Raw genomic sequence first — 17,022 nt, forward strand, 5'->3', positions numbered from 1 at the left:
GGTCTATACAGGGTCTTCTGCTGACGTATAATAAGAATTGTATCCCTGCATGCAAGTAAAAGTAAGCATGGCAACAATTGTTGCCATTAGCATGCTACACAGAAATCGCTACTCCAGCTGTCAAAGATTTGGCTGTTTCTTCTGTTTATCTAGTTTTTTCCACGTAACTTAAACAAAAGTTTCACATAGCTTAAAAATGTTTGAGATCTTCCAGAGCTGATAGAAAGACAGAATAATGTGTTGTACATCATTGTCATTCCCAAAGTTGAAAGAGATGTTTTCATTGTCATGTCCAAAATAAAATGTAATAATTCACAAATACTGTGTTTTGGAGATCTATGGATTGAAATTCATGCACTTATTTTGCAGGGGGACATTTTCAGATTCAACTTGGTGGTCTTGGTGGTCTACCAGTTCTAGCATAATGTTCATCTATCCATGTAATCATCTGCAGCCGTGGTCGCTGAATCCCACCTCACCTGACTCCTCTACTGAGGCCAATTTGAAACTGGAGACACCACCAGGGGTCAAAGCCAGATAAAGCATCGCCCCTGGCATCATTCAGGGAACTCAGACCCCTCCAATGTGTTTAGCGACATGTCAAGCTACTGTAGATTATAATCCAGCTATTAATAAATAAAACCTGCAGAATTGGGTGTGTTTGTTTCGTTAAACTACCCTCGCTGGAGGATTTTCCTGTTACTTATGTTTTGTGTCTACAAACAAACTTGGTGCATCTCTCTCATTAATAGTCAAGTTTCATATGACTCTGTTTTTACCGCTGTGAAGAATCGTGAATCCATGCTAATCCTCCTTTTCATGCAACGCAGATCCCCGCTGCAGCTGCCCTGCTTTTGACCGTGAAAGCCGGCCTGTTTAATGTATTACGAGCAACACAGTTCCCTCTCCTTTCATCCGGCCAAACCACATCACCTTGATGTTGGAGTGGCGCTTCATCCGAGCTGGTCTGAGCATCAAACACACTGCAAGTCTAAGCAGAAACAAAGGATCACCTGTGAAGATGACACACATGATGATAAGCGTTTGCACCTGAACAGCCTGTTTGCATCATGAAGGATTTGTTTAAACACTGGAAATCGATGGATCTCTGCAGCTTGGTGGGTTGATTTATTTGTCATATAGCACTGTTGAAACCAGACAGATGGATATGCAGCATAAAAAGAAACTCCATCTTTTTTTTTTAATTGTTCTGGCATTAAATCAGATTAAGAATTAATGTCCAGCTAAGAAGATTAAAATTATTTTTATTTGCAGAATGCTGGGGACATGGTTTTTTTTTAGATGTTTTTTATTAATGTGTTTAATTACAATTACCATGCCTTAAAACACTTTTGAAAAGCCTAGGTGATAATGTTTCTGATTCTGGTCATTAAGTTTCGAGATTTTATATTTGAAGACAACCACTTGGATATATCCTAAACCCTCCCGCACATTGTTTTCTTGTTTGACATCATAGACAAAGCAAAACAAATCAGCCAAGTTTCCAGGAGAAAAATTATGAACCTTCAGAAGTCTTATCCATTATTGATTGAACTTTTCAGATACCTGGAAGTTCAATTGTTTGACCAATTCTGTGTAACATAACCAACATGTCCAACCGTCATATCATTCAGAAAGGAAATAGGCTGTGTGTCCCAGTTAAGAGCATATTTTTATATTTCACAACAAAATATGGGCATCAGAAGAAACAAAAGAACCTGCTGAAGATGCTGTACTAATATGTGCTGAAATACCACTCAGCAATAAAGATGCCATTGATCCTTAAAACGATATAAAAAGCCAGAATACAGTTTACATTTTCATGAGAAAAAAGACTTAATTTGCCTATAATGACCGTCATGACATTTGCGGGGATAAAGGGAAGAGCTTGTAAACCTGATAACCTCATCCCAACTGTGAAGTAAAGAGGTGGGAGTGCCATGTTTTTGGTATCAAGGGGAAAGATTATTACGTGGAAATACTTTGGAAGATTTTAATCTGAGACAGTGGAAAACATGTCTACTTACAGTGTATGTAAATATATGTATTTTACTCTACAAACTACAACAAAATAATCTTTTTCGAATCCACACAAAAGACACAGGTCTGCTGTAACCCTTCTGCCTGTCGGTTCAAAACAATCAAGTCAAGGTTTATTGAGTGAGTCCGGCGGTCTAACAGTAAAGCTGTGATTCATGGCCACAGAAGCATCCAGGCCTTCCTGAGGGAGTTATGAAGTGACGGGAACTACTGGATGTTGACACACCATCCATTCCCCTCCTCTTTACTGTGATCCATCATTGTTCTCTTTATTGTAAAACATAAAAGGCCCAGCGAACAGGGGCCGCATCACCCCTGCACACCCGCTTTTCACCTTTAATTCCTCCCTCTTTACGTTTTAAAGTTTGGCTTCTCATCCTGCAGCGACTTTCAAACATCTCCCCCCTTTAATCATAATTCAAGCGGTAAATCAGAATGCGAGAACACACGGCCGCGACAGCCATTCATCAAACTCCGAGACGCTCAGAGACAAACTGCAAATGTGATGAAGCTTGGAAACAACACCAGGCAACAAGATTTTGCTGATCGGCTTCAGCCTCTTTTATTTTTTATTTTTTAAACCCGATGACCAGGCTTTTTGAGCTTCTCCCCCCCTCATGCTTTGTAATTCAATCAGATCTCATTGAATTTGCAACCGATGAAAGTGTTTTTGGTCGGGACGCGCCGGCAGTGTTGACTCGTTGTAATTTAATGTCGTGAAAAACTCTGATTAAATATTGCAAATTTAATTGCAAAGCTTGATGAACAGGACGGCTGAGCAAAAGAGACTCGCAGATTGCTGGTGGAAGCAAACAGGCGACCTAAAGCATACATGCAGAAGGATGATAATTGGAAAGGAGTTCATAAAGAGATTGATGCCACTTGGATGTCAGTGTATAATTTCCATGGGGAATAAAATCCTATTTCCTGATCATCTTGCTGTCATTGTTGCTGGGGTGATTTTCTCACTGTAAGAATTACCTGCTGGCTCAACACAGCGTCTAACAAGTGTTTCTCTGACTGTATCAGATGAGCATGCTTGGAAAAGAAATGGCAAAGCACACCTTAAGAGCTCTTGCAGATGGAAATTGCTCATGAAATATACATGAAGATCAAATTGATAACACAAAAATGGATTTAGGGTGATGCTGAGCTTTAGAGTAGATTTTATTATACTCCACAGTTCCTCTCCTTGCCTCTTAAATCACAAAACTGGGTATTCATTATTTAAAGCAGTAAATGAAGTTCCTCATCTGCAGCAAAATGCAGGAAAGTACTCGCACCCCTTCATTCAGCTTTTATGGGACAGGTCAACACAAAGAACATGACTGTGAGTTTAACAAAAATGTTCGATTATTTTGAAAGTTTTTTAACACTCAAGCGCCATCTCAAAATTGTAACATGCATTTGAACTCATCCACACGAGTCAATATTTTATTGAACCACATTTCACTGCAATTACAGAGGTTTATGTTCCTGTGAGAACATAAACCTCCATGCAGTCTCAAGGCTTTTGCAGCCTCCAGCATATTTTCTTCTAGGATTGCCCTCTATTTAACTCTATTCATCTTCCCATTTGCTGCGGCCAGCTTCTATATTTTATGTATCTCCATCTCCTAACACATTTATCTACTTGCGTCCTTACATGACTTGTCGCAAAAAGACTTCTAATGGCTTTTATCTTGCCAGTCCTCCAAAAAGGAGGAGTAGAAATGGAGTCCACAACTAATAATCCCCTCAGTAAATTCTCCCACCTGAGACATGGACCAGTGCAGATCCTCCAGAGCCTCTCTGATTAATACAAAGCTTGAGGTTTTGTTGTATAATCTCATCTGTCTTTACTCAGATCTACAACCTTCTCCCTGACCTGTCTGCAGACTCCTTGGCCTCCATGATGCTGTTTCCTTCGCAGAACAACTTGATTTACACTGAGATTAAACTAATGTTTACAATTCCTTTAAAAAGTATTCAACCCCTTGGATGTTTTACCCTTTTTATTGCAACATTTGAGATTTTTTACAGAAAAATAATAAAAAAATCTTTAATATCAAAGTGAAACCTGATTTCTCCAAAATAATGAATATTAGAGATAAAAAAGTAACACAAAATAATTGATCACACAAATATTCACCCCTTTTAAAGAGCCAGTTGACGTCAAAATGTCTCACAATGAGTTGAGGGGTATTTTTATATATTTATTTTTTGTATAGGCACTGTGAGTGACTTCCAAGGGCATTTTTCTTGCACAAGACTTTATTTTAGGATAACAAAGTAAAGGGAGGGGAACCAATTTTCTCTCAATCTTTAGATTTTTAGAAAATTGTGAAAATCTAACTTCATTTGATGTCACACAAAATCACTCAAAAAAAACAACATGAAAATATATCTGTGTAGTGATACAAGATGATATAAAGTTCAAGTAACACGACTGCTTTTGAAAAGTAATTTATTCAGTCACTCTGGTGTTGATTATATCTTTGACCTCATCCTAAAGTGCCCTTTATCACTCTGCAGGGAGTTTCGTTTGAGCCATTTACTCTCCCCAGTCAGAATACTTGTACCAAAATCATCCCCTATCATCTAACAAAATCACCGCCACTACTGTCAATAAAAGCCATCCTGTTTGACACTGGGATGACTCTGAAGGAGATCTTTTTTTCTTGTGGGGCCAGCTGCCAGCTGAACACCCTTTTGCAACTACAAAGGGACATGAACAAAGTGAGCACTTGCAAAGAGGCAGAGGTAGGAGGTACGAACAGACAGTGAGATGGAGAGGTTTGGGTATCAAGAGTGACGTACAAAGAAGAAAAGGCACCAGGTTGCCCTAATTTCTCTCATTAAGCACAGAAAGCTTTGACTGCCGAGTGTCAGCGAGGGACAGACGTCAGTGGGACACGTGTCTGGAAACCTCACATAAGGTTGCACGTGAACTGGTTATGACTGGCTATGGCAGGAGATTTCCAGCTCCTCATTGCCTCTCCTCCAGGCAGTAATTAGGTTTTACAATCACGGGATGCAAATTGGAATTTGCTGACAGCCCATCCATCATGTTTTGGTTACAATCTGTTGAGCAGGGCAACGCAACCTAGCAGATATATCACACACTCAATTTGCTCCCAGACAGTTGAATGCATTTCTTTGTAGGACTCGTTGAATATTTTCAGTTTTCATTAATCCAAACAACAACAGTGTTCGTCGCTTGACGTCAACAAGTGGGACATCTGACAGAATAAATCCGCGTGAGCCTCAGAGATCACCAGGTTCCTTTGGAAAAGCACTAATTTTGTTGAAAAACAAACTTTAATATTTGTGGCTTTTCTAAACTAAGTGGATTTCTAATGGTCCTAGACTTTAAATTGGGGTGGAGGGTTACCTTCAACCTTGAAACATATAATCAGAGCTACAGCGGAATCATTTAGATCCATTTGTCAAAATGACCTAGTCAAAGTTCAGACCTAAACCCAATTTAGAATCTGTCAGAACTTGAAATTTATATTCTCCTTCCAGTCTGTAGAAGAATAAGCAAAAATGTCTGTATTACTTTCTATACCAAGTATTAGGAAAAATCTTGGATGTCAAACGCTCACATTTATTCATTAGAAACAATATCACGCAAACATATTGTCTGTATTCTTTTCTGTTTTCATCAACATGTATATTTGCTTAAAACCCCAAAAGATTCACAAGATAATTAAGGATTTAACACTTTTAGTTCACTTAGTTTCTTTTGCTTTGATTCTGCCTCCATGCAACCACTTACTCTATGTGAAAAACAGATTGTAAATAAATATTTTTGAATGTCCTTTGAAGAGCTCTGCCATGTCTCTCTCTATTGAAGTACCAATGGCAATAAAAGAGTCAGTGAAGATTCTCGAAAAGTTGCACTAGGTAAAAAGAAATAGCCATAAAAGTAATACTGTGGAAGTCAAGGCGACAGCAGCAGAAATATTGAAAGTAATAATTGGTAGCTGCATACACATTTGCACAACCCTCTCTTCTGTAGCTCCTGCAGTATTGGTTCACTGAGTTCACAGTGTTTAGCAGTCTGGAGGGATGGATGCCGGCTCGCTCCCATTTCTCTCTCACCAAAACCTCCCCTCCTCTACTCAATACAAAACACTGTGATTAATTAGAAAGGCCGGCAGCTGTAAAGGCTCCAAATAAGTTGTCATTGCAGGACCCTCAGGGTGTTTATTGGTGTGATTCAAAACCAATCACACTGCCCCTTCACTCACTCAGGCCTTACAGGTATGTACCAACACACATTTAATGCTGTAAACTCAAAGGGCTCGGCTTAATTTACGAGTAATTCTTTCCTTTGATTGAAGTAGTAAGGAGTGGTCAAGACGCAGTTCAGTCCCTGGAGATTCTCATCATCCACAGTCTTCGTAGTGAAATGTCTCTGTTACCATATGAAGGCGACTCTACTTTTTATTTTATTTTTTCTGACGGTCGTTTCGGCCTGATGGCTGCAAAGCAAAAATGGAGCCCTGTTTCTCAATTTCCTGTAGAACTGCTTTGATTTCCCTCATGAAAAACTTTCCACAGAAACTACATATTGCCTCACCTATAACCTAAGGCATCTTGCACTTTATGTGCTTCTGTTCCAAGGAAGATAATGTCACTTACAATTGATTTATTTTCCTAATTACATTAATGAAAAATGCACAATCCACCTTCAGTAATACACACACAAATAATCCGATAGTCTGTTACTGAGCCCATAAACATGAATTTATGTTTTTTTTTAGCTCAGTTAGGCAGACAGGGTGCATGCCAGCATTGTTTCATGGACAACAATACATTTGGTTCAACAAGTGGTGATCAAGTTGTACATAATTTACAGCATGCGTGGAAAATGCAAAAGATGGAAAATAAAAACGTTCATGTTTTGATGAGACACTTTTAAAATATCCTCATCTTTTGTGTTTTTGCCTTATTGTGATTGCACGGTAAAACAATGTGACAATCACACCGATTACCAGCAAAGAGTACAAGACAGTGAGAAGATTGAACTAAAACAACTCGACCAACACAATGTATTGTTGCAGTTTCCAAAACTAGACACAAGAGGGAGGCATACCATTAGACAATCAGGCAGTAAATTCAGTTAAATATAAATGTCAAGTCAGTTTTTTGTGTACATCATATTTCAGCAACGAGGCACTTCAAAGTGCTTCATGTGATAAAAACAAATAAAAACAACACAAATAAAAAATATTAGAGTGGCAACACGAAGAGAATTAAAAAGTTGTAAACCAGAGGATTGATTTATGTTCCAGCTTTCATTGATCAGATGCAACTTGAAAAAATATTAAGATTTTCACTTACACATATGAAACCATAATTTATTTTATTTAGAAGAAAAATATATCCAAACCAACCAAGTAATAGCATCTAGTTGTGCCAAGCATTTGCTATAATTAACCAAGAGTATCTTAGGAAAAATAATGAACCCCAGGAACCTATACATTTTTTAAAAATTCTGTCTTATGTTTGAACTAAAATAATTCATAGGAAAAAAACACAAAAACAGGGGACAGAGGTTTAATGATATGTTAAAACTTTTTGGTGTTGGTATTAGATCAATACCAACATATGCAGTAGTGCACACCTCTATTACATGGTCAGAAATTCACACTACTATTTGTATTCACTTTTGAAAAGACACAATATATTCAACCTTTACTTATGTACCATCTGTGATAAACGTAACACACACAGACAACATCTTTGTATCAATTTTTAATGGAATTAAAAGGTTTTATTATGCACAGAGATACACAATTCTTGATCTTTGGAGTCTTTAGACAACGCCCAGTGTCCTGTATGTGGAGGCTGTGGAGTTCTGTGCACTGTTTCAGTCACATTTTCTGTTGCATGAGATGAATTTGATCAGCCAAGAGAAGAAGTTCCGGGTCTTCATTGCTGATGTCTTCCGAGCTTTAACTTCCACAAAATCAGAAGGGTTCCGGTTTATACAGAAAATGCCTTTTCTCTCTGCAGCAGAGCATTTCTTGGGAGTTTTAGTATCAGTGGACCCGGCTTTTTCTGACGAAACATCTTTCTTGTCAGCTCTGTCTTTTCCGCCTTGATCAGCAGAAGAATATGGCTTTACTTTGATAATGGTCCTTTCTTTCCACTCTATATCTTTCAGAGGTTTTCCAGAGGCTTTTGACTCAGACCCCTTCTGCCCACTTCTGTATCCAAAGGCTGGGTCAAATGAAATGCAAGAAGTTGCTTTAAAACTTGAAGCAAAAGAAAAAAACGTACTCCAGGGTTTTGGAGACAAGGTCTTACCTGGGGGTATAAATTTACTCTTGCCTGACGTTTTGACGATAGTTTCAGCTGATTCTTGGTAAGCAAAAATATAAGGCCTTACTTTGATGATGGTCTTCCCCATCTGCTCCTTATCTGGAAAAAGGTTTATCATCTGTACTGGAAATAATTTTTAGTATTTGAGATATATATATATATTCTCAACGGTTTTAGGTAGAGATGCACCGACCCAATAATAATATCTGTATTATTATACAGATATTATATATAATATCTGTATTATAATCGATATTCCCGATTTTCCAAATTTTTTTTCCGATTTTCCAATATCGGGAAAAAAGTGTTTTTTCCCGATATTGAAAAAACACTTCTAGATTCTGTATCATGACCATGTGCCTCCTAAGTGAAGCTGCTCCCCTCCCCCTCTTCCTTCTTCAAATCAGACAAAATTGGTGTCAAATGTTTGTATTATGTTTGTGCAGCAAAAATTTCCGTTTGTGCCGCTATCATTTTAAAGATATTAAGACATTTTCCCAGAAGTCATAAAAGGTCAACCAGCCCCCTCAACCTTCTTCAAATTGGTGTCAATCAACTCAGGTGTGTTTGTGCTGATTTGTGCAGCAAATATTCTTGTTTGTGCTGCTTTGGCTTTGAAGGTATTAATGAAAGTTTAAAGGTCATTTTGATTTCATAAAAGTGGGAGGGTTGGTTGACCTTATGACCTTTAAACTTCCATTAATAACTTCAAAGCCAAAGCAGCACAAACATTTTTTTTACTGTACTAACCAGCACAAACGTAGTCAACTTGATTGACACCAGTTTTGTCTGATGTGAAGAAGGAGGGGCGGGAGGCTTATCTATTCAGTCTAATTCTACGTGTTGTGCTCTGAGCGACACCATGCTTTATTACTTATTTTACATTATACTTAGAATTTCTAATTGCATTTTCTAAACCATTTGGAAGAAGGTTTGTCGCAGCTTATTTCTACACATTTGCCCAAGGCAGTCAACCTACAGTTTTGTCATTATGAATCTATGTGTATTTAAGTATGCTGTACTGGTGCCGAGTTATCAAATAAATTTGTAATTCAGTACATTTGTCTGACTCTAAAAAAATGTTTAGAGTCAATTCTGCACTGATTACTGTATTAGATCAGTATTCAATACACCTCCAATATCTGTATTGGTATCAGAAGTGAAAAATTGGATCGGTGCATCTTCAGTTTTAAGTGCTAACGAGTTAGTGTGAGCTTCACCTGAGGGTTCTTTGTTTCTTCCATCGGCTGCAGTGTCTGTCTGGTCCACACCTTCTTGCTGAGCTTTTAAACAGGATGATACTTTCATTAAGGCCCTTCTTGGCTGTTCTTTATCTGAAAAAAGAGGGTTTGTAAAAGTGGTTGCAATGTTTGATGATGGGATTTTTGTATGAATTATGAGGACAGAATCTCTAGCCTCACCTGGCAGTCTTTCGGCTGCATCTTCCATTGTTCTTCCAGCTTCTTCACTTGACATGACATAATGGTCTACTGCAAACTCGTGAATTTTGCAGTCAGTCACCATTTTCGAAGTTGATGCTTCACTGGAGTTATTTCTCCCACCTGAGAAACTTTTCATAGTTATGAAACAATGACCGAGAGCCTCTCCTGGGGTGATCCGGGCATCTGGATCTACCAACAGTATTTGTTTTAGCAGGCTAATAAATCCAAGGGAATCTTCACGCTCCATTGGGTCTATCGGCCTTGGGCGAGTCTTGAGCAGGTCATCGAGGCCGGATATGCGGTTGTAAATGCCACTTTTAAATTGCGTTCCATACCCTGTTGCATTTGTATATTCAGCTGGCGTATTGAGTCTGAACGTACAGTGAGAAGAGTCAGTGAGTTTAGTGAAGAAGTGTTGCACATCCATGCCATCTTTCAACACATCATCTGGGGGTTGACCATGAATGTGGACGATAGCCCTAATGACCTCATATACGCAGTGTGTAGGATAGAGGTTGTAACCCAGGTACATGTAGGCCAAACTGCAACCCAGAGACCACATGTCGACACTTTCATTCATTTTTAGACCTAAGATGACTTCAGGGGCCCGGTAACCGATGGCTTGAACAGTGCCCACAAACCACAGTTTGGACGCTTTCACAGCCAACCCAAAGTCAATCAACTTCACTTTCAAAGGCTGTGACCTATGGTTGACAAACATGATGTTGTCTGGCTTAATGTCAGCATGAACCAGACCGGCGCTTTTCAAAGCATTCAAAGCTACAAGCAACTGTTGAGCAATTACTCTGATTTCAGGAAGACTGAGCGGTACAAAATCTCTGCTCTTTATAAAGTCAAAGACACTCACATCCAGAATTTCAAAGGCCAAACAGAAGTAGCCTTTATATTTGAAGCTTTCAATGAACTTCAGCAAGTTGTTTTTCTCAGGGTCGAGTTGCAGGATTTTCCTCAGTATTTTTGCCTCTTTTTTTCCTTCTTTGAAGCAGTCTTTGCGCAAAACCTTCACAGCTACAAGCTCTTCATTGTCAAGCTTGGTGCACTTGACCACTTTCCCATAGGAGCCCTCACCCAGGAACCCTTCAGTGTGGTACACTGATAGCTTACCTTGAAGAACCACATATTTCTCAAGTTTGATATTGAGTTTTGTCCCTTCTTCCATGATATTCTTTAAAATTCGCTATCTCTAGGTTGAATGGCAAAAGCAAAATGCAAGTCTTAAGTTGGCTCTTCTGAAGCAAGTATTGAAGAGAAAATGGAATGTCATTCTGTCATAAGCGACAGAATGAAGTTGACGGGTTTCTTCGTTGCGTTCTTGCTGACGGAACATTGACAGAAGCCACGCCCACAATTCGCACGATCAGAAAATTAGACATTTTACATTTTATTTGAAATAAAAAAAAATACATTTTAACAGAAACAAGTAATCAAAAGTGTGGGAAAGATTGGAACGTAACAAGTATCCCAAACAACCATTGGCTTAATTGGTAACCTGCCCGTTCTTTGATTAATAATATCGGGCAAATAAATAATTGTTCAATTTACAGGCCGCAGTGGGACCATTGTAAAGCAATAACAATTCCTGTATGGGTCGGAATTATTGAAAAACACTTCATATCTAAATGCGGTCCTTGTTGCAGGTACAGGATGGTATGTTTTTCATTATCATTGTATATTTAAATGGTCTCATAAAAATGTTTGATCCGGTTCGCAGCCAATATTCGACTTTTATGGTTATTATATTGTTCATATTTCAACTGTTAAGCGTTATTATCATGCAAAGATCCCACTTCATTGCAAATTTATTAAAGTCACAATTGCTTTTCTTAAATTAAAATAATCCTCAGAACAAATCTGGCTAATTTGAAAGAGTTAGTTTGTTTTTAATTAAATAAAAAAAGATCGTCAGAATAACTGTTGTCTTCTGTTGGCTTAAAAGAGGTTGGGTTGGTTGGTTCGCCAAAAAAAAAAAAAAAGTCATACTCTTTATAGACTTAAGCACAAAAAGCAGAAATAGTAATAAACAAATGCATAGATTAAATTAATTAATTTATAGAAATAGCTAGGGAGAAATTGTTTTGGTCTGACTTTTGGTATGCTCATGTATCCAAATTAAAATTCAAGTCAATTTAATTTCATTTTAAAAATGAAATCATCCCGGTATATTCCTAATACTAAAAGTAAAATACAAAAGTTTCCAGAGCGAAGATATTGGAAAAACGTTTAAATAGAGTAATGTTTGTCATCTGTTTCTGTGCTGATTGTGCTGATGTAATTTCTTTGTTACTAATTAAACATTTTCTTCGGTCCGAAAGAAAAAGCAAAACAATTATCATCAATTAAGTCTCGTTGATGAAAACATAAGCTCACGATAACCACAAGGTGGCAGTAGAGCATTAAACACTGGGCTGGGCAAACCAGTTTATGGCAACTTGCGTCTTTAAAAAATAATAGTAAAATAATTTGAAATATATACCCGATAGCTTGGTAAACATTCTAGCCTGTCGGTTAAGCTGTTTAATGTCAAATTAAATATTGTCAATCGGATTTTAAATAATACATGAATATCTTGTTGAAAACCACTTGTGCTCCAGTATCTTTAGTCAACAGCAGAGGGCAGCAGTGAGTCCCAGCAGCCGCAGCATGAAGAATCCGGAGGAGGAAGATGGGGGAGGAAACAAAGAGGAGTGCTTATTTAAAGGGTGTGTTCCTCACCATGGTTTGTAAGAGCTGTGGGAAGCTTCAGGATTTGGTGTTTTATGCTGAGAGCAGCGAGGTGCTGAAGGTCAAAGCAGGGTCACTGTGAGCGTTTTTCTCAGGTATGTGGATCCAGCAGAACTTCGTCGTGACTCCAGAAACATTAAGTTTAGGTCTGTTTCTGATCGTATACGTGTCAGTAAAGTGTCTCGGATTGCGTAAACCTTCATTTCAGCATTATTTTAATTAAATAGATACTAATTCAGATTTAGCCTGCATCTCTTTGTAAAGACTTGTTGGATGGACTCGTGATGGCTCTTCTGTTTCAGACGTGCACATGAACACGTTTCACTTCTCCACTTGGGTTTGTTTACATTTTACAGCTCCGCAGCTCATTCATTCCTCTTACAGTATGAAAAATTAAATTGCAAACGTTTGAATGTTTGCATTTAAACCTTAGATTTTGAGTGTGTCTATGTTTTCGGATTATATGGGTTTAATTAATACAGGTACAAATTGCACATTTTTGGTGCGTGTAGTGTCCTGAGATGTCGTTTATTGCTGACCTGACTCAATTTATTGTAGCCTATTATGGCCGAAATATGTATTAGTAAACCTCAATCAAGTTAAGATTTGTCTTATATAGTGAGTCGTTTGGAAAAATCCAACATATCCCACCTTGAAATCTTTGTTGTGAGGAATTTCTGAATTAGCTGAAAGCCACTCTAAGGATATTCTCTTAGATATAAAGCTCGGTTTCTAATTTTCATTTAAGGTGGAAAGAAATAAACATGGAAAGAAACAAACATTTTCAATATTTAAATCAGAAAACGTTTATTTCTCTTTTTCCTTTTTAAATATGTGACTAAGCATCTTAAAAAAAGAAACTACACAGTTGAATTTGTCAAAAGAATACATACACCTATTCATCAAAATTAACTGAAATGACTGAAATATAACCCTGTGTGTGTAAGCAATCTACTTAAGAGTTTTACTTTTTCAATTGCATTTCAACCGCAAAATAACATTTTTACACTTTTGTCTCCCCGTCTGCATCAAAGTTGAGTTGTGTATTCAAGAAGGTGCAGTCAGACAAAGGGGAAAAAAAAGCTTTTAAATTGAAAGTTTTGGACAAGAATTCAGAGGCACAGTCAGGTTAAGAACTATGAATATCTCTGAGAGTGTTTTGTGGCTGATTTTGTTTTCACAGGTGTGTTGAGATGCAGCGTCACAGCAGCAACAGCAGCTTGACTCAGCAGCTGGGAGAAAGATGGCTGACCTTGATGAACCGCCTTCAAGAGGATCCCAAGGTCAGCCCAAACGTCCCACCTGTATTTGACTGACATTCCTCAGTCATCCATTGTGTTTTCTCCACTTATTTGGCAAATTGGAGCTTCCAGGTGTGTTTTCCTCTCCTACAGATGGCACAGGTGATGAGTACAAAGACCGGGCAGTACCTCCGCCGTCGGCCTTTCTTAGCTCTCGCCCTGCTGCTGTTCAGCGCCATGGCTGCTCTACCTGTTGGGCTCTTCCTCTTGTTTGCCCTCATTACGATAGTTATGTCGGTTGTGGGGTTTGTTTTCTTTGAGGGTACGTTGCAACATCTCAAACTCAACAATGTGTTTTTGTTTTTTTTTTCTTTATACGTCAAGCTGATTTTAATTCTTCCGTTTAGCGTTTCTGCTGTTAGTTGGAGGAATGACTCTGCTGTCTGTGCTCTCCGGCATCGCCCTCTTCTCCCTGGTGGTCTCGATCATCGTTACCGGTGTGTTCGTCACCATTCCCAACCTGCTGAGGAATTACTACCCTCATGTGACAAAGGTAAAGGGAACAACCCCAGACAGATGTAGAGTGCCTCTTTTTAACATTTAAACCAGAAACTTTTCCTTATTTTATTGGGAATGTGAAGAAAGCAATTGTAGAAGGGAAGCTACAAGTAGTCATGTTTGCATTTTGGATTAAGACGTGTAGAAACCATGAGGGTTCTGATCAGATGAGACAAGCGGTGAACTTTTCTGCAGGCACACACACACCATGCAGCGGAAAACTCTCACTGCACATAACTCTGAATGTGCTATCCCCATGGCGAAACATGCTGCAGTAAGGTCTCTTAAAGTAAATGCAGAAATATCCAAGAAGATGCAAAAGTTTAGAAACTGGAGAGGAGGGTCTCCTTGCTCCGTCCCTGAAGATGCAGCCAGACTTGCAGTGAAAAAGTGTCGATCACACCCTTCAGTGGTGAAAAGTGGCCAGAATAAAAATGCATTGTAAAATCTACAGTTTGTGGCCTCTGTTATTAACTTTTGACCGTCATTTGGTCATTTGCTTCCTTTTCTCCTGAACTAGAAGAAGGAGAGTGAAGAAGAGACTCCAGGACTGAAGCAGCAGTAGGGAAATGTCCCCGTCTTCTCTCTGCCTGGCGTTTTGGCGCCGCTCAACAGAAGATGCTCAGGATCTGAGCCGCTAAGCTTAAAACCTCTGCCAAGGTCTCTTCTTTATGAACACCAAGTGTCCTTGCTGCATCAGTGAAAGGAGTGTGAAGTTTTATTTGTTTACAGTGCAATATATGTATGAGTGTCTATACTGCTCACTTCTCCCATTCGGGCTTAAGAGCTGATCTCTGTTGAGCAGGTCAAACCTTCATCCTGTTTCAGGACAGTGATGCAACTATAGCAGCACATTTCCTCCAAATGTGTTCTAGGTCCATTTTTAGTTACAAAAAGTATATTATATTTATATAGTTTGTTAAATAATAATATTACACAGTAAAAAGCATATCAGACCACTAGTCTCCTTCATGGTCATTTTAATCATTTCTAGGAATCTAATATTCCTTTTTCTTACAAGAAATCCCAGGGGCAAATGTTGTGGTATTAATAGCCGAGACCGTACTTAAACTAACCGGAGCATTAAACATTTAGTCATCCTCATGTGAGCTGATGTTTGATGCAGGAGGAGGAGAGATTGTAACCCAGACTTTATGTTTTATGTGCCGTCTCCTGCCAAAATTTCTACGTTTATGTTAAGAATTGCTTCGAGGTTTTGTTTGTTTGCATCATATTAATCATCCAAGTTATTAATTTTGTTCTCAATGCTATAATAAAGTAAAAGTATTTTTATCTTACATTCTTTCAATCGTAATTCTATAGGTTTTTAAATGAAATGCACACGTGGAAAAATTATTTTCTGACAATAAGAGCCCAGTTTTAGAAAAAAATTGTTTATTCTAGTGCTTCAGGGAACCAATGCAAAACACTTGATGCTGACGATTAAAGAGAGTTTTTTTCTTATTGTATAATTTGTACTTGAAGTGTGACTAAAGTGTCAAAACATTAAGACTGCCTGCCATGTATGTGGCGCGTTTGCTTTCAGCATTATGTGGGATAAAAGCCAAGATTTTCCGGCAGAAAGTTGCTTTATCATACGATCAATTATTTATGAACAGATGGAAAAACATGATTCACCGATTTCAATCTCTATTAACACGTTCACTGAATTCTGTGCTCCTCATTTAATTATCATGAACTTCAGACTAAGCTGCTTTTTCTAAAGGTTTGTTCAAAAACACTGCTTGTTGTGCTTTGAAGTACAGTTTTGTAAAATCTGTTTTAAGACATTTTGTGTATAATTAACATATTTTGCTTTCTTTCTTCATTTGCGTTTTCCACATATTGGGAAGAAATAAATGGATTTTGTTTAAAATGCCCTTCATATACAGTACTTTGCAACTGCACAATGATTTACTGATTTTGAGGTGGTCTTATGCAATACACAAACACAAAGTAGTAAATATTTAAGAGAAAAGGAAAAATTATATATATGGTTTTAAGTTTTTACAAAAAAATAAAAACTATAAATGTTCCCTGATAGTCTAGAAAAAGACAACATATGAAGAGAATGGGTCAAGAGGAGCAGCTGAAGAGAAACCAAGACTTGAGAATTGCTTGCCAGGAAAAACATGTTTTGATGGCCACAAATTTGGTCTGTATCATAAATGGGCAAAAAAAAAAAAAAGCCACAAGTCAAGGACGGGACAGAGAATGCATGTGGAAGAAGGTGTTCCTGTTTGATCAAACCAAAAATATAACATTTTGACTACCTGTAAAAAAAAACCTGCAATACTTGCATCTGTGATTGCACGTAAAGGTGCTTCGAAAACTATTATAAAGACAATTCCATGCCACACTTCTCAGATTTTTATTTGTGAAAAATTTTGAAACAATGTCATTTTCCTTCCTCCTCCCAGTTATGCACGCCTTGTGCTTGTGTCACATGACACACCAGGGAAATGCATCAAAGTTTGTGGCTTTACTGTGAAAAAATTATCAGTGGATTTGTGGAGCGATTGGCCAAAATACAATTTGCTCGATCTGTGTCAAGTGCTGCACTTTCTTAGAGGTTTTTGTCATATGAAACGGTGATGTTCCCATCACCTAAATTTTGCTTAAAATGTAGTCTTTAAACTTTAATGAAGTAGAGAGCAGAATTAAACAGAAAACTTAAAACATAC

The 17,022-nt window shown here is 38.1% G+C and overlaps 2 protein-coding genes across 5 annotated transcripts; one reads left to right on the top strand and one right to left on the bottom strand.

The window, feature by feature from the left end:
* Positions 1–1,002: 1,002 nt before the first annotated feature.
* Positions 1,003–11,119, bottom strand: LOC103141728 (homeodomain-interacting protein kinase 3-like). Of its 3 annotated transcripts, XM_016674019.1 has the most exons (5): positions 9,777–11,119; positions 9,576–9,689; positions 8,341–8,478; positions 7,853–8,253; positions 1,003–1,013 (listed from the first exon to the last, which is right to left on the bottom strand). In XM_016674019.1, the coding sequence occupies exons 1-4, from the start codon at positions 10,975–10,977 to the stop codon at positions 7,901–7,903; spliced, it is 1,806 nt and encodes a 601-aa protein (XP_016529505.1). In that variant the 5' UTR covers positions 10,978–11,119; the 3' UTR covers positions 1,003–1,013; positions 7,853–7,900. The 3 variants fall into 3 exon arrangements, with proteins under 3 accessions (XP_016529505.1, XP_016529504.1, XP_016529506.1); XM_016674018.1 differs by lacking the exon at positions 1,003–1,013 and having other exon boundaries at positions 7,773–8,253; XM_016674020.1 differs by lacking the exon at positions 1,003–1,013 and having other exon boundaries at positions 7,773–8,253; positions 8,341–8,454; positions 9,777–11,116.
* A 1,324-nt stretch (positions 11,120–12,443) lies between these two features.
* LOC103141601 (promethin) lies at positions 12,444–16,214 on the top strand. 2 transcript variants are annotated; one of them, XM_016674021.1, is made up of 5 exons: positions 12,444–12,517; positions 13,723–13,822; positions 13,934–14,102; positions 14,188–14,333; positions 14,859–16,214. In XM_016674021.1, exons 1-5 carry the CDS (start codon positions 12,459–12,461, stop codon positions 14,901–14,903), a joined length of 519 nt encoding a protein of 172 aa, XP_016529507.1. In that variant the 5' UTR covers positions 12,444–12,458; the 3' UTR covers positions 14,904–16,214. The 2 variants fall into 2 exon arrangements, with proteins under 2 accessions (XP_016529507.1, XP_007557376.1); XM_007557314.2 differs by having other exon boundaries at positions 12,446–12,634; positions 13,721–13,822.
* Positions 16,215–17,022: the final 808 nt, after the last annotated feature.

This window comes from Poecilia formosa, unplaced genomic scaffold (assembly GCF_000485575.1).
Source record: "Poecilia formosa unplaced genomic scaffold, Poecilia_formosa-5.1.2 Scaffold88, whole genome shotgun sequence".
NCBI lineage: Eukaryota > Metazoa > Chordata > Actinopteri > Cyprinodontiformes > Poeciliidae > Poecilia > Poecilia formosa.

Coding starts and splice junctions, on each gene's coding strand:
- LOC103141728 (XM_016674019.1), bottom strand. CDS start 10,977: ATGGAAGAAGGGACAAAACTCAATATCAAACTTGAGAAATATGTGGTT. Junction 9,690..9,776: donor TGCAGCCGAAAGACTGCCAG/GTGAGGCTAGAG, acceptor CTCTTTTTTCAG/ATAAAGAACAGCCAAGAAGG. Junction 8,479..9,575: donor AAGAAACAAAGAACCCTCAG/GTGAAGCTCACA, acceptor AATTATTTCCAG/TACAGATGATAAACCTTTTT.
- LOC103141601 (XM_016674021.1), top strand. CDS start 12,459: ATGAAGAATCCGGAGGAGGAAGATGGGGGAGGAAACAAAGAGGAGTGC. Junction 12,518..13,722: donor GAGGAGTGCTTATTTAAAGG/GTGTGTTCCTCA, acceptor TTGTTTTCACAG/GTGTGTTGAGATGCAGCGTC. Junction 14,334..14,858: donor ACTACCCTCATGTGACAAAG/GTAAAGGGAACA, acceptor CTCCTGAACTAG/AAGAAGGAGAGTGAAGAAGA.